Source organism: Thermochaetoides thermophila (assembly GCF_000221225.1).
Source record: "Thermochaetoides thermophila DSM 1495 unplaced genomic scaffold scf7180000011816, whole genome shotgun sequence".
Taxonomy (NCBI): domain Eukaryota; kingdom Fungi; phylum Ascomycota; class Sordariomycetes; order Sordariales; family Chaetomiaceae; genus Thermochaetoides; species Thermochaetoides thermophila.
In genome coordinates, this window is record NW_006383032.1 from 4,463,063 (window position 1) to 4,476,921 (window position 13,859).

Genomic DNA, 13,859 nt, shown 5'->3' on the forward strand with positions numbered 1-13,859 from the left:
GGTGACCTTTTTTCAACCTCTGCTTCTTCTCCAGGCCACGGAATACCCGAACGAGGACCTTCCTCACCTGGATTCTGGCGGACAACAGTACCCTAGTTCGCCAGATATTCGGTCCTGATCACCATACCTCCCCGATAATACCAACCCGATCATTTTGTCTTCCTCGGAAGCTTCTGGTGTATCGAAAGAATCAGCACGCCTGATCTCTTTTTTGTCCTGCTACGAAACCCGCGACATCCTCGTCCCGGTTGTCGACCGCTCTTGGCGCCCTGACGAAGTCACCCACCGCCTTTCGCCACTCTGTCTCTTTACTGGACGGAAACACTCCTCTGAAGTTACATTTAACTTGCAAAACTCATTCATACACAAGTACCAAAACCACTAAACTGGCCCGGCTCTCTCCGCTCTGGAGTTGACGCCAATCTTCTCGCAAGAGAGGTGGAGCTCCGCAGAAAAGCGTCCAGGTATCTTGGCTGTATCTGGATGGCCAACGATTGCTCCGTCACCGTTGTATCCCGCCTGCATACCCACGCTGCTCCCTAGAATCGGCAGTACTAGAGCAGCAGCTCATACCCTGGCCATACTGCTTGAAGAAAACCCAGAAGCGCCGGATTTCTCTTTCTGGCACAGTGAAAAGCTTGTCAGAGGTGGGACAGTAGTCTCATCGCTGAGTCGCCCACTCACTCCTACATTTTTGCACTACCCCTCCTCACAACCTCTCAACTCACAAGTTTATTTCCGCCTGTGGCGTGTCTATTTGCTCTCTTTCTCAGAAGCTTTTCGGAGGTCAACCCCGATCGAGTGTGTTTCCGGAAGGGCATCCATTCCCCGTACCCCCTTGACACCCCTGAATATTCTCAGCCATTCTGTCATTCCACCTACCACATCGGGGGGGTCGAGTTTCTGCCCTTCACGCCCCACAGCATTTCCTAGAGATCGGGTCATCGCTACTATTGACCAGGGGATCATTAAAACAGATCCTGGGCACCAGGACTGGGTACAGTCAAGAAAATAACTTCAGTACCCAGATCTACCTGCCCCTTCCACCTCAAGCTCTCCTCTACAAACCTGCCTTCTCCTTCAAAAATACTCTTCGCCGGGGCCATTCTCCGGCGGAGCTGTGAGGTATCGACCCCGGCGATTTCGAATCGAGAGTTGTGTGCAGACCCAAAAATTCTCCGGCCGTGGAAGACACCTTGAAAAGTCCCTTTCCTCTTCGTCCGACACTGCTTCTAATTTCGACTCGTTATCGAGATTGATTCGAGCGCTGTGATACGTCGACGACTCCTCACACAACTTCAGCGCCATATGCCTGGGGCAGTTGACACCACCTGATCGTCGGCGAGAAGCGATAGCGAGTTTCGAACCTTCACCATGAGCGAATACTATCAGTACCTCTCTTCCATGTCCATGGTTGGAGTTGGGGGACAACTGGCCCATAATCATCCGGATGTCACCGGACAGGTACCCCAACCTCCCATCATACCGATGGGAGCCCCTCCGGTCCCCAGCGTTTATCAGAGTCTGGGATACTTTACTGGTTTTCCGGAGCCGATAATGTTCAATGCTGCAAAGACACAGAGGAGCAGGAGGAAATCTGCCCCAGGACTTGAACATATCAAGCATCGCCGGACCAGATCCGGGTGCTATACTTGCCGTAGTCGTCGAGTTAAGGTATTGTGTACAGCCCTTCATGTCCCCTGGATGCTGTTATTCTGACTTTGTTGACAGTGCGATGAAACCCATCCAATCTGCGAAAGTGCGTAAAGGATTGATGACCTAGTTGTGTAACAAAACCGTTTCACATGCTGACCGAGAGTAGGGTGTAGGAAAGGCAAACGAGAGTGTGTTTATCCAGATCCCTCACAACCAAAGGGGTCGTCGGGTAACAACAACTCCAAGGAATCGTCCGCAGGGCCCAGTCAGCAGCCGAGTCCAGAATCCTCCAAAGGCGAGGATGAGGAGGAAGCTGAGCTGGACACTAAGCTCGAAACGATAATGGATGAGGACGAAGAGGAACCGGAGAGTGCGACTTCACAGACGCCAACACCAGGTTTACCGACACGAAGGTCGAGCACAACATCATCACTTGGCCCTCAACGTGCCGGCGGAGACAACCGACACGGGTCGGAGACCCCTTCCTTCGAAGGGTTGAATCGCTCATCTCCAGCACTAACGATGGGGACAGCAAATCCCCAGACACCAATAGGACTCAATTTCCCATCTTCATCCTCTGCACGACCCGACTGGACCTTTCTCACACACGAAATGCAGTTCTATCTGAACTACTTCTACGATAATGTCACTCACTATCACTACTGTGCAACGAGCGATCTGGATGATTTCTTCCGTACCATTCTTACGACAGAGGCAACTCGAAACGAAGCGCTGCTCTATGCGGTTGTGGCCTTCTCTGCATACCATCATGCCATGAAAGATCCGAACGGGAGGATCAATGAGTTTCTTCAGTTTTACAGTCGTAGTGTCAGACTTCTTCTGGAATGCTTGAAGAAAAAAGAGAACTACAACATCGGCACCCTCCTTACGATTTTGCAGCTTGCTACGATAGAGGTACGAGTGAACCAAAAAAGTTCACTAAGCTCATTACGTGCTAACGACAGTAACAAGGAGTACTTGGGCGACTGGATCAACCTCATGGGACACAAAAAGGCAGCGTTCGAGGTCCTGACACAGCTTTACGATCCACACTCTGCAATGCAATCGCCTGTCGGACGCATGGCCGTCACGTGGTACGCACGATTCGACGTGATCACCAGTGTTATGGGGTGCCTTGCGCCGTCGATGTCCCGGGAATGGTTTACAGCACAGGTAGAACACTATCAAGATCGAGCAACAGCAGAACCTCAAAATGTGGGTTGCAAGTTCGAGTTATGGTCTGCTCGGCTGAGACTCATCATGATGGAAATGGGCCTGCTTTACGCCAAGAGGGCAAAGCGTGACATCTCCGAAGACGAGTATGCTGCAGAGCATCAGCGGCTGGCAGTTGTCTTGGAGGAGTGGAAAAACAGTTGGGACCCGGCCATGACCGATCCGTCGTTCCTCCTGACCGATCTTCCGACGAACAACTCGGACATCAACCCTTTTACGCCAGAGCCCCTTTTCCAGCCTCCGTTGTTTGTGGCGACCGCCCTGGTGTGCGAGTATCACTCGCTTGCTCTCATGCACGCGAGTCAGAGTTCGATCAAGCTCACGGATGAGGCGAAAGCGGGCCTGAGGGAACGTGCAAACGCGATCTGCCGGATCGTGGAAGCCGTGGAGGTCTGGCAGGGGAGCCCTTTGGGTAGCTTGATCCTGCTTCAAGCCTGCATGGTGATGGCATCTTTCTACGTGCGGCGAGACGCTAGACACCACATGTGGCTGAGGAGGAGGTATGCTTCGCTCGAGTCTATGGGGTATGTTTGCTTTCCTTGGAGAACGGGCTGAGGTGACGATAGACCCAGTTCTTTTGCCGCTATGGTTACCTTGTATTTAGACATTACAGACTTCTCAAACTAACTGAAATACTTCCAGGTACATTTCACCGATGACGCTGCGCACTCGCATGGCAGAACTCTTCAACGACCAGAGTTGTGTCCGGTGGTGGCTCCCCAACGACGAAGGCTTCACTCCTCTCCTCCAAAGCATTCGAGCCCTGGCAGACGAGCGCAACTTGATGGCAGCTTCAGCCCAAAGCGAGACCCTGCAGCAAATTCGCCATGTCTTTTCCCGGATGCAAATCGGGCCCGATGATGGCGACACCGATATGAAAGACGCGACTGCTTGATCACCACGCAGCCGGTCACTCTGCAAGCAGAGCGTTCGTGATGGCCAGTCCCCGAGTTCACCCTACGTGGTCACAGAATTAGCCAAAAACCTGGCAAGAATGACGTCGGTCATAGCGCGCGCTTCGACGTTTTTTTTTCCTCCCTTCAAACGCCCCAACACTGCCGGCGCTTGTGAGCCGCTGTTTCCTCGATACCGTTTGGCAAAGTCGTCACCATGCGGCCAGGGCTGGCACGACCAGGGAAGAACCGGATGCTCCTGGTCAAATCTGGATCCTCTAGAACCATAGAACAAGCTATGGGAATGGAGAAAAGTTCGTGTCCTGGCGTTCGGCGGCTCCGGGATGCGGTCTTTACCGTTGTGCTCCAAGTGTGCTGGCTCCTGAACAATTTCTCGGACCCAAAAGCGCGGCGGTATGCGACACCTGATCTCGATTCTAATGCAGGCAAGCAAGGGTGGTGGAGGGGCTTGTTCGTCCATCTGAAATGCAGCAAACCCACCCACCCGGCACTGGCATCCACCTAGAACCCACAATCGTCTTTTTTTTCTTTGCTTTTTTTTTCTTTGCTTTTTTTTTCTTTGCTTTTCGCTTTTGTCAGCCTTGCCCACCTGAGAAACCCCACGGGTGTACCAAGGCACTGGGATCTTTTACTTGTTGCTTCGCCATTTTAGCGCGTGATACAACGGTCGACCCGCCAGTCGAGACTCCCATGATTTTCGCTGCAAAGGGAAAGTTCCGCGAGATGGGCACCGACAAACACAATCCTTCCATCCCCTCCCATGTTGATCAAACAGCATCCGCATCCCATCAGTCTCAATTAGGCGAAGAAGCCCGGAAGACAAGTGTGTGTCGGCCGGGCCGGCGTCGAAAAATACCGCTCGCGGCTCCCCGGCACTTCCAGCCTGGGCCGTGTGGCCCCACAACGGCCGGGGAATTCGGGACGGGCAGCCGTCGGAGCCAAGAGTCGACCATCGGTCCCCCTTGTCTCTCTCGCGCAGCAACTCTGGTTGCGACGGACAACAACAAACCCATCGACGGCCATGGCCGTTTGCCTGCAGAGGTACTTACGTACTTCAGGGTGAATGTGATGTGTCATTCTGAGTACTCACTGCAAGGTGTTTGCATTTGCGCGAGGATCTATAATTACGTGACTAGCTAATCTAATTCATATCTCCAATTCCTTGCATAGCATCAAGGTAAAAGGTTGTCGTTCAAGATCTGGTTGACTTTCATCTTTCAGTTCCTTTTCTTGTATTTATTTCCTTGTTCTCTGCCTTTCTGTTTGTTGCTTCACCGTACATACATAATGTTTCGTTTCTCCTGATTATTTTTGCCTTCAATCTTGTTGCTTAGCAGTGCATCTTACTCATGACGGTTTTGTGGAGTTTTTTTATATAGACTGGTTTTCAACTGCTGTATCAACTTGACCTTAATCTATAGAGGAAGGGAAAAAGGTTGGAGGAGGAAACCAAAAAAATTTATCTGGCGGGTGTACATACAGAAGCATACAGGAAGTTACATCTAGGTATATGCAAATGCATAGGAGTTTTGGATGTTGGAAACCTGACTGTTTAAGAGCCATTCTTGGGTTGGAAGCGCTAGGTCAGGACCTTAGTGAGTACAAGCCGCCGAGCAGAACCTTTATCGGCTAGGAGACAGTAGATGTCACGAAAAAAAATGAAACGATGCGGCCCTGCCGCTCATGGGCAGGGCAAGGAAGGAGAGGTAGCATGGCCAACAGAAAAATAGTCATATTACTTTCCCATGAAGAAGCAATATCCATCTCCAGTCTATATAGCACATAGAGTAACATATGTGAATGAGAATAAAGGAAGAAGAGAACACGAAATAGCCTCTACCGTTACATCTCATGCGGCCTTCTCCCCCTCTCCTGTCTCAGGCTGGGGCTGGGGCTGAGATACTGGCTTGGGCCCCTCATCCCCATCAGCGTTTTTCTGTTCCTTCTCCTTCTCGGACTCAGCATTAACCTCAGCTTTCTTCTTTTCATTTTCAACAGTATCTCTCATGTCCTCTGCTTCTTTCTCGCCACCCTCGCCACTCTTCTCTTCTCTCTTGTCGACTGAAACAGCATTTGGCGCCGCCTCTGCCACAAGCTCAGCACTCTCCTCCTCCTCCTCCTCTTCCTCCTCATCATCATCGTCATCATCACCATCAGTTTGGACCGGCGCAGGGGCCCCAGCCAAAAGACTTTCGCCTTCTCCTGTCACAGTAACAGCAGGAGGCGGTGCCGGTGGTGCACCAGAAACGCCCTCCGCTTTTGCTTCTCCTTGAGGCAAAGCCACTTCCTCCTGTTGCTCTTGTTGCTGTGGCGGTGGCGGCGGCAGTTTCTCAACAAAAACAACACTCTCTTGCTGCTCCTTCTCAGGAACCGGTTTCTCTGGAGGAAGCGTCGGCTCGTCAGGTACAGCAGTTGTCTGCTCCTCCTGTGCACTCTGCGCATCAGCAGCAGGAGCACCAGCGTCAGCGGCCGCGTGCTGGTTAGGAATGAATGAATCATCCACTAGTGGTAGCAATGGGAGGGGGGTGCCTGCTGCTTGCTTTGGTACTGCTGCCCGTGTCGGTGCTGTTGCTGCTGCTGTGGCAGGGCCCGCCGACTCCAACGTTGGCTCAGCTCTGCGCTGGATCGCGATCTTACCAACCGGAGGAACCACGCTGGCTGGCCGGACGGGAAGCTCGGCGACTGGGGTGCGGTGCTCCACCATAACGGGGATGGTGCTTGTCGTCTCGTGAGCTTCCTCATTCGCTGCTGCCGGCGCTTGGGGCGGCAGTGGAGGAGGGGGATGAGAGATGTGCAGCTGGCCAAGCTTATTGGACAGATGTGACGGGTCCTCGTCCTCCTCTGCCTCAGGTACCGTGGTGACAGCGCTACCAGTCGAAGGGCTACTCTTAATGTGCCTTCTCGTGTTTGTTCTGCTCTCGGGGGTGTAATCGACGTCACGGGGCGGCTTGGCAATGGCGATTGAGGCCGCAGGCATGTGCTGTCTCTTGTCTGGGAAGCCATCGCCGTGGAGGGCAGTGCCGTCAAGCCCTTCGGCCTCGGGAGGAAGCTTGTAGTTCTCTGCTGGCAGCAAGTCATAGGTGTCGCACACGGTCTTGAAAAAGACATACAAGCCTGTCTGGCCCTCGACAGCCCAGAAGACACCGCGATGCTGGAACCAGGCATGGGCGAAAATACGATGCAGACGGCGGAAGACGTTGACGAGGTTCTTAACAGCGGTGCTCTTCTCGTGGTGATCGACGACAAACCGGCTAGGGAAGATCTTAGGGTTGGTCACAACGTTGGCAGCCCAATCGAGAGTGTGACAGCAGTAGTCGATGGCACAGCAATTCTTGGGCGACTCGTGCACGGCACACAGGAACTGCCACTCGCTCGCACGCATTTCGGGGCACGTGGCTGCGCTGCACGGAGGGGTATCGAACAGGAAGCCGACGATCAAGCTGTTGCACTGAGCAATCAGGAACCGGCACAACTCATACAGCCACAAGGTTTTGTCCACACCAGTAGGAGGGGTGGCCAGTAGCTTGGCGGTCTCCCGGGTAATGGACTTCGTGTGGCTTGCAGTATGGTGGTAGTGTAACGCAGAAAGATGTTCCTGAAGCTGGAATGCCGAGTCAAGCTACAAGAGCACAAGGTCAGTTTTCTGAAGGAACCATACGAGGCGGGGGAGAGACAATGCTAACCTCATGAAGGGGCACAAGAGGGGGGCCTGCGGCCATATCAGCAGCCTTAGTGCCCTTGTGAATGCGCCGCTTAGAATTGGTGTCGAGAGTGGTCTGCTCGATTTGTGACGCCTGGCGGGTAGCGTTGGGGCCCATTAGCGGTGACTTGGGGCTGATCTGGATCTCGGCCGGAGGAGGGGGGCTGGGAAGCCGCGGGGAACTCGGCGGCATAGACATGGCGCTCGGCTTTCGAGGAGATCGCGAGAGATGCGGAACTTGGGCAGAGCGCTCGATAGAAGTAACTTTGAGCGAGCGTCAAGGTGTCTGAAGGAGAACTATCTTGCTTTTGTGGCTCTTGTTTGGGGGCTATCTCAGTCCAAGCTAGTATATAGGAATTTATGAAGTTGTCAAGACAGCAGCGGAGGGGGTCATCCGACTGTCGATCTTCGAGAATGGTTGTGTTTTGCGTTGTTCGCAAGGATCTTGTTGACTCTGCTAATGTGAGTGTTTTGGATCCGGCCTCCGCGGGCGGTTTCGCAGGTTAAATCAAGAAAAATGGGTGCGCCCAGAGCCTGGTAAAGCTGGAGGTCGAGGTTGACGAGTGACGACTTGCAGTTGGCCCAAGATTTCCGGATTGGCCGCGCGCCGCGAGCTCGCGCTTGGAGCTGGTCGCCGCCGCTGCCGGTGGCCTCGAACCCCTGCTCGACTGATGGAAGGAGCCTTGGTTACATAATCACATCAGCGACAAACTGGGCAGTCTTGGCATCTGGCCCGCGAAATAGCCCCTCCTTTGGGAACCCCTCCATAATTGCATGTTAGAACAGCTTCCTAGCCCGTTCTCACAAGGCATTAACCAGGAAAAGGAACGGTAAGACTTGTTAAAACATTGACCTGAGGGAAAACCAGATTGTGCCTTTGAATCTTTTTATTTTAGATTAGCACGACAACATAGAAATGGAGTGGGATGATGATGACGGACCTCCAGAGCTCGTCGGTACTGGCCTCGGGGAAGAGCCTGAAGAGAGGCCTGTCAAAGTTCCCTTGACAATAGTAACAGGTTAAACCCCTCTTAAACTCATCAGTGTTGAGCCCCTCTGGTTAAGTCTAACTTGGTTCAATCAGGGTATCTTGGTGCTGGAAAGACGACCCTGTTGAATTACATTCTCACTGCGGAACATGGCAAAAAGATTGCTGTTATCATGAACGGTAAGAGAAAAGAGAATTCCAGCTGGCCATCGAACACAGCTGCCTTGAAGCGTGGACTAACGTACTCTTCTGATTAGAGTTCGGGGACTGTAAGAGTTTGAACCTGGGTCTTTGTCTTTGACGACTCACTAACGGACCTCAGCTCTTGATATCGAGAAATCTTTAACCATTAATAAGGATGGAGAATCCATTGAGGAGTGGTTGGAAGTCGGGAATGGATGCATATGTTGCTCTGTCAAGTGAGGTGACTCTCCACTTTCACTAGTCCAATGCTAACAATTCCTGTCAGGGACAATGGTGTTGCAGCTATCGAGTCTTTGATGGAGAAGAAGGGAAAGTTCGACTACATTCTTCTCGAAACCACAGGGTTGGCTGATCCTGGGAACCTTGCGCCACTTTTCTGGATGGATGATGGGCTTGGTAGCACCATCTATCTAGATGGAATCATCACTCTTGTCGATGCCAAAAACATCTTACGCAGCCTGGATGATCCAGCGGGCAAGGTTCAGGGACACGAAGAAGCCGAGGATGATAATGGTCCTGTCATGACCACCGCCCATGTGCAAATCTCCCATGCCGATGTTATTGTGATCAACAAAGCCGACTTGGTCAGCGAAGGAGAACTGCAGGCTGTACGGGACAGGATCGAGTCCATCAATGGGCTGGCAAAGGTCTTTGTGACTACTCAGAGTGTTGTCCCTCAACTCGAGGGCTTCTTGTTGGATATTCATGCTTATGATCGGGCAGAAGGCCTAGATCACGCAGCCACTGGCCACGCTCATCTTGACAAGGTATATCCTTTGCGATCTTTCGTACAAGTAAGAATCACATAGCTAACTTTTGCAGACAATATCAACAATTTCGATTCCGCTCCCAGAACTCACAGAGTCACAAGAATCAGCGATGGATGCCTGGTTGCGCTCTGTTCTGTGGGACAATGTCCTTCCAGGCCATAAGCCACACAAAGGTCCTGCATACGACATTCACCGGCTGAAGGGACGTTTCTTCGTCAAATACGGCAGCGAGAAGATCGTCCAGGGTGTTCGAGAAATTTTCGACATTTTTGACAGCCCGTCTCAAAAACCGGACCCGTCCCTTCCCAGAACTGGCAAGCTTGTGCTGATTGGTCGTCACTTAGACAAATATGACTTCCAGAAGAGCTTACTGGAAGCGATTGAAAATGTTGGGCCGAACTGAGGGCCTTGGATGAGCTACTGGAAACTAGAACTCCATTTTAAAATCAGCATATGGTTCAAATCCCGGTTGTGCAAGGCTGAAAACAGGAGACTGATGGAAGTTTGCAACACTTCCAAGATGAGAAAGATGCAACCATGCGTGTCACAAGCATGTAATTATGTAATTTACAGTCTTTCATTACATCGATTTTTCCCCGAGCACGGGCCAGTGGTCAGGTACCCCGCCATTCTCGCTTGGGCTTAGCGCACGATGTGTATCCACAGGACATGCCGCCTTGCGGGAAAGCGCTCGAAGCCGCAACCACATCCACGATTTGACTCCATCTGGAACTAGCCCGCCAGCCTCGAGCAGACGACAGACATCTTCAACAGTGTTATTGTTGACAAGCGAGCGAACAAGATACCCATCCGATTCCGTACATCCCACGGTTTTCCCGACATCCCTAGCACCGGCTAGTCCCAACTACTTGTCCCTATGATGAACCGGCCAGGTATGAAAGGCGCCTCGCCCTGATTTGGTCGATTCTCGAGCCCTCGTTTGCCCCGCTACCTTCCCCCCCTCCGTCTTGAGAGCTCTCGACGCCGATGTTTTCTACCACTCATCCCAATCTCCTCGCTTTACTTCGTAATTAAATACGGGTTCTGCCGCGCTGTTGGAACTGGTCGCGATCTGGATGCGATCTGAACTCTTGAAAAGCCGGCAAGGTGGACTGGGAGTCAAAGGAGCTTGCTCGGTTCCTCCCCTGAGCTGTCATGGCATGCATCGGGGCTGTCATTCCCTGACTCTTGACAGTATGTGATGGCTGGAGGAACCTTTGCTTGCGCGCTCTTTCTGGCCTTCCCCAAGTCAATGTCCGTCCTCTCCATCTAGAGCACTTCGCCGCCAATGGGTCAGCGCCGAAACGATTGGGTTGACGGGCATTGACCAGAGTATCGGCACGAGAGGGACTATATTTCGCCGCAGTCTTTAAGTTTTGTTGCTGCACGGTGTTACGATACAAACCATCCTTGATGGCATAGATGTGATGTGCTGACGAGTCCCTTGGGGTGCCAGGGGCTGTCCCACAGGGGTTGCGCGGTATGCCCGCGTATGCAGGTCAACAACAACAGCAACAAACTGCGCGCGGCGTTGCCAATAGATTGCCAAACGGGAAGATGGGTAAGGAGGATATTTGCCTCGTTGCAATTTGGGGGATTCACGATGCTTTAGGCGGCCACGCTGACTAAGGACTACCGTTAGGGCCAGTGGGCAACGGCACTGGTTGGGGCTATGGTGCTGGCATGCCCATGGGAGGGAGCGCAAGTGTACCTCCGGGTGCAGCCAGGCAGCTGGGAGGGAATATGAGCTTTGCACAAAGCCTGGCTGGGTCCCAACCAGCAACTCCTTTAGACCTTTCGTAAGTTCTTCGAACCTTTTTCGTCTTAGTACTGCCCCCAGACATACCACAACTGCACCCTCACCCTCAAACTTAGGAAAAGTGATCAAGTGATCCATTCACACAGACTGCTTTCGTCTGCATCCGTGCTATTATAATAACAGCTTTCATCGTCTTTTCCTCTTTTCTCACTCGTGTACTTTTGCTTTTAATGATACTCAGAACCTGTTCGGCACAAAGGCAGTTGTGGTTTTTCTCCCCCACTGGTCGCAATATTTGATGCAATAATACCGACTGGGAAATGGCCCGAGGTCACAGGCCCAGGTTGTCCTTAAAGTTGAAGGACAAAGTTAAACAAGAGGCACAGAAGCGCCCAGAAGGGCTGCCGTATGCCTCAATTCTGAAGGGGTATTGAGTGCATGCGAGCGTGACACCGATTTCGTCTACTCGCTTATCTTCCAATCGTTGGCTCGACTTTGTACTGATCTGTTGTTGACAACAGGGAATTCCCCTCATTGGGAAATGCCTCACAACTTAACACGGCAAGCCAATCATCCATGTGGGGGGCTCAAGGACCACGGAGTCTCGGTGCTGCTGCTGTACACCGGGGAGCTCCAACACCGGTCTCTGCCCAGCAAGCCCAGCAAGATGATCTCTTTTCTTCGCGGCTAACAGGTGCCCAAGCTGGCATGAGGTTTGGGAACCAAGGAAGCGTTGCGCAGGCACACGGGCAAGTGCCCGTTCCGGACGACTTCCCTCCTCTGAATCGGGCAACAAACGGCGACGTTGGTGGGCAAGAGCGAGGGGTGATGTCCAACATTGCCTTTGGTGCGCAGAATGTTGCACCAGGGTCTGGGGTACAAAACAGAGCAAACAATGGCCTGCTTAATGCACTCTCAGCTACATCACGCGCCGGCGACACTCGGCCACAGGCAGCGATAGCGCGACCTCAAGATGCTCGAAGTCCAACAGGCAATGACGAAGCTCCTCAAAAAGACGGCATGGATGCGATCAGTGGCAAGAATCCCCATGGTGCGATCGGTAATGACGCTCCATCAGGGAAAGGAAAAGAGGATGAAAAGCCTACACGCCCGCCTGCTCAGGATCCGTTAGAGGGCATGGCGCCTGCGGATAAATGGGGCATCAAGGGCCTGCGACTGCTGATGAACAACTTTCCCGACTACAATGCGCTCGCATGTGGAATTGACCCTACCACCCTGAACATGGACCTCCGTTCCAGCGAGTAAGTCTCATGACACTCTGGGCCTCCATGCTTCTAACTTGAAAGGTGCTAATACCTAGCTTCAGGCCACTGTCAACAAAGGTCTACTCTCTCTTCGACGATGTGCCTCCGAGGGCGCCCGTTCCCAAGTTCGAACTACCGGAGTGCTACCAGGTCAAAAATGTGCAGCCAATCGAGGCCAAGATCTCCAGCTTCAATGAGGAGACTCTTATGTGGATTTTCTACAGCTGTCCAAGAGACATCAAGCAGCAAATGGCAGCTATTGAGCTGTAAGACCTTCTCTTAGCCCCCTCATCAGACCCTCTTCTGACCCGTTATACTCCTAGGAACAACCGCAACTGGAGGTGGCATAAGAAGTTGCAGCTGTGGCTTACGAAGGATGACTTGATGGCTCCTCAGGTTCTTGGCCCCAACCATGAGCGTGGCTACTATGTTGTCTGGGACACTGTCAACTGGCGCAAGGAACGGGTAAGTCAGGAGATACTTTCCTTTGTGTGGAATATCCTGGACATCTCCCCACTAACAAACTGCTCAGCGCGAGTTGACTCTACATTACGCGGATCTAGACACCAACCCCGGTACCCCGCTGCAGAGCATAGCGGCCTAGTCTGCCTAGTACGGCTACTTTGGCGTGGCGTTAGGAGGGTCAATGGGGTGAGTGATCTAGTTAATGGGCAGAAGGGAAAACATGCTTGTTTGGTGCGTGTATGCGAATAGGCTACGACTCCTTCCTTCTCATACCAGGAGGAACTCACGAGGGAGGAACTGGCGTAAATGACAATAATTGCGTGTTCTGGCGCAGAATGCAGAGACCGTTCATCTTCTAAAGCAGATTGTGATTACTGTGTTCAACACTGCCGTCTTGTGATATTGCTGATTCTTACCGTTCTGTGTGGCGCGCCCCAACGGTGGCTGACAGACCAGCCACGCCCTTGTCTGCATGCTCATGAAACGAGAAAGTGGACCCACATGTCTTGGCATCGTTTGCCTGCGCGGCCGACAACCAACGTAACTCTTGGAATCGCATCACACTCGATGCACCTCTTGGCTTTAAACCCGGTCTCCCAAACCGAAGGTCGCTGGTAGTCGTTTCGCTGCAACACGGGTCACTGACTGTTGATCAAGAAAGCCTGACTCGTCAGTAGAAGCCTTACCCGACTTGCGTATCAGCATCCCGATACTCTGTAAGCCGTTGGGAGACGCCGCGCTCGAATTGCCATCCGGCTGTCGGCCCATCCTTCCTTACCAACCTGAAGGCAGCACCAACGCTCAGTCGCCCTACGGTTTGCGCGATTGTTCGTCTTGTGACTCCTCGTGATATCACATCGAACTGCGGTCATTAGACCACGTTCTGAATCCCATCAACTCCCCCC

General features: G+C 52.5%; 4 protein-coding genes across 4 annotated transcripts; 3 read left to right on the plus strand and 1 right to left on the minus strand.

The window, feature by feature from the left end:
* Window positions 1-1,374: 1,374 nt before the first annotated feature.
* Window positions 1,375-3,784, plus strand: CTHT_0033020 (uncharacterized protein; the record flags this gene model as incomplete). The annotated part of the gene is made up of 5 exons (XM_006693677.1): window positions 1,375-1,464; window positions 1,732-1,759; window positions 1,859-2,571; window positions 2,629-3,413; window positions 3,532-3,784. The coding sequence occupies 5 exons, from the start codon at window positions 1,375-1,377 to the stop codon at window positions 3,782-3,784; spliced, it is 1,869 nt and encodes a 622-aa protein (XP_006693740.1).
* Window positions 3,785-5,652: 1,868 nt separating this feature from the next.
* CTHT_0033030 (uncharacterized protein) lies at window positions 5,653-7,702 on the minus strand (the record flags this gene model as incomplete). Its single annotated transcript, XM_006693678.1, has 2 exons — window positions 5,653-7,422; window positions 7,487-7,702. 2 exons carry the CDS (start codon window positions 7,700-7,702, stop codon window positions 5,653-5,655), a joined length of 1,986 nt encoding a protein of 661 aa, XP_006693741.1.
* Window positions 7,703-8,419: 717 nt separating this feature from the next.
* Window positions 8,420-10,324, plus strand: CTHT_0033040 (uncharacterized protein; the record flags this gene model as incomplete). The annotated part of the gene is made up of 7 exons (XM_006693679.1): window positions 8,420-8,522; window positions 8,588-8,671; window positions 8,749-8,760; window positions 8,814-8,910; window positions 8,961-9,462; window positions 9,518-9,712; window positions 10,202-10,324. 7 exons carry the CDS (start codon window positions 8,420-8,422, stop codon window positions 10,322-10,324), a joined length of 1,116 nt encoding a protein of 371 aa, XP_006693742.1.
* Window positions 10,325-11,800: 1,476 nt separating this feature from the next.
* CTHT_0033050 (uncharacterized protein) lies at window positions 11,801-13,093 on the plus strand (the record flags this gene model as incomplete). The annotated part of the gene is made up of 4 exons (XM_006693680.1): window positions 11,801-12,486; window positions 12,552-12,755; window positions 12,813-12,954; window positions 13,022-13,093. 4 exons carry the CDS (start codon window positions 11,801-11,803, stop codon window positions 13,091-13,093), a joined length of 1,104 nt encoding a protein of 367 aa, XP_006693743.1.
* Between the last annotated feature and the right edge of the window lie 766 nt (window positions 13,094-13,859).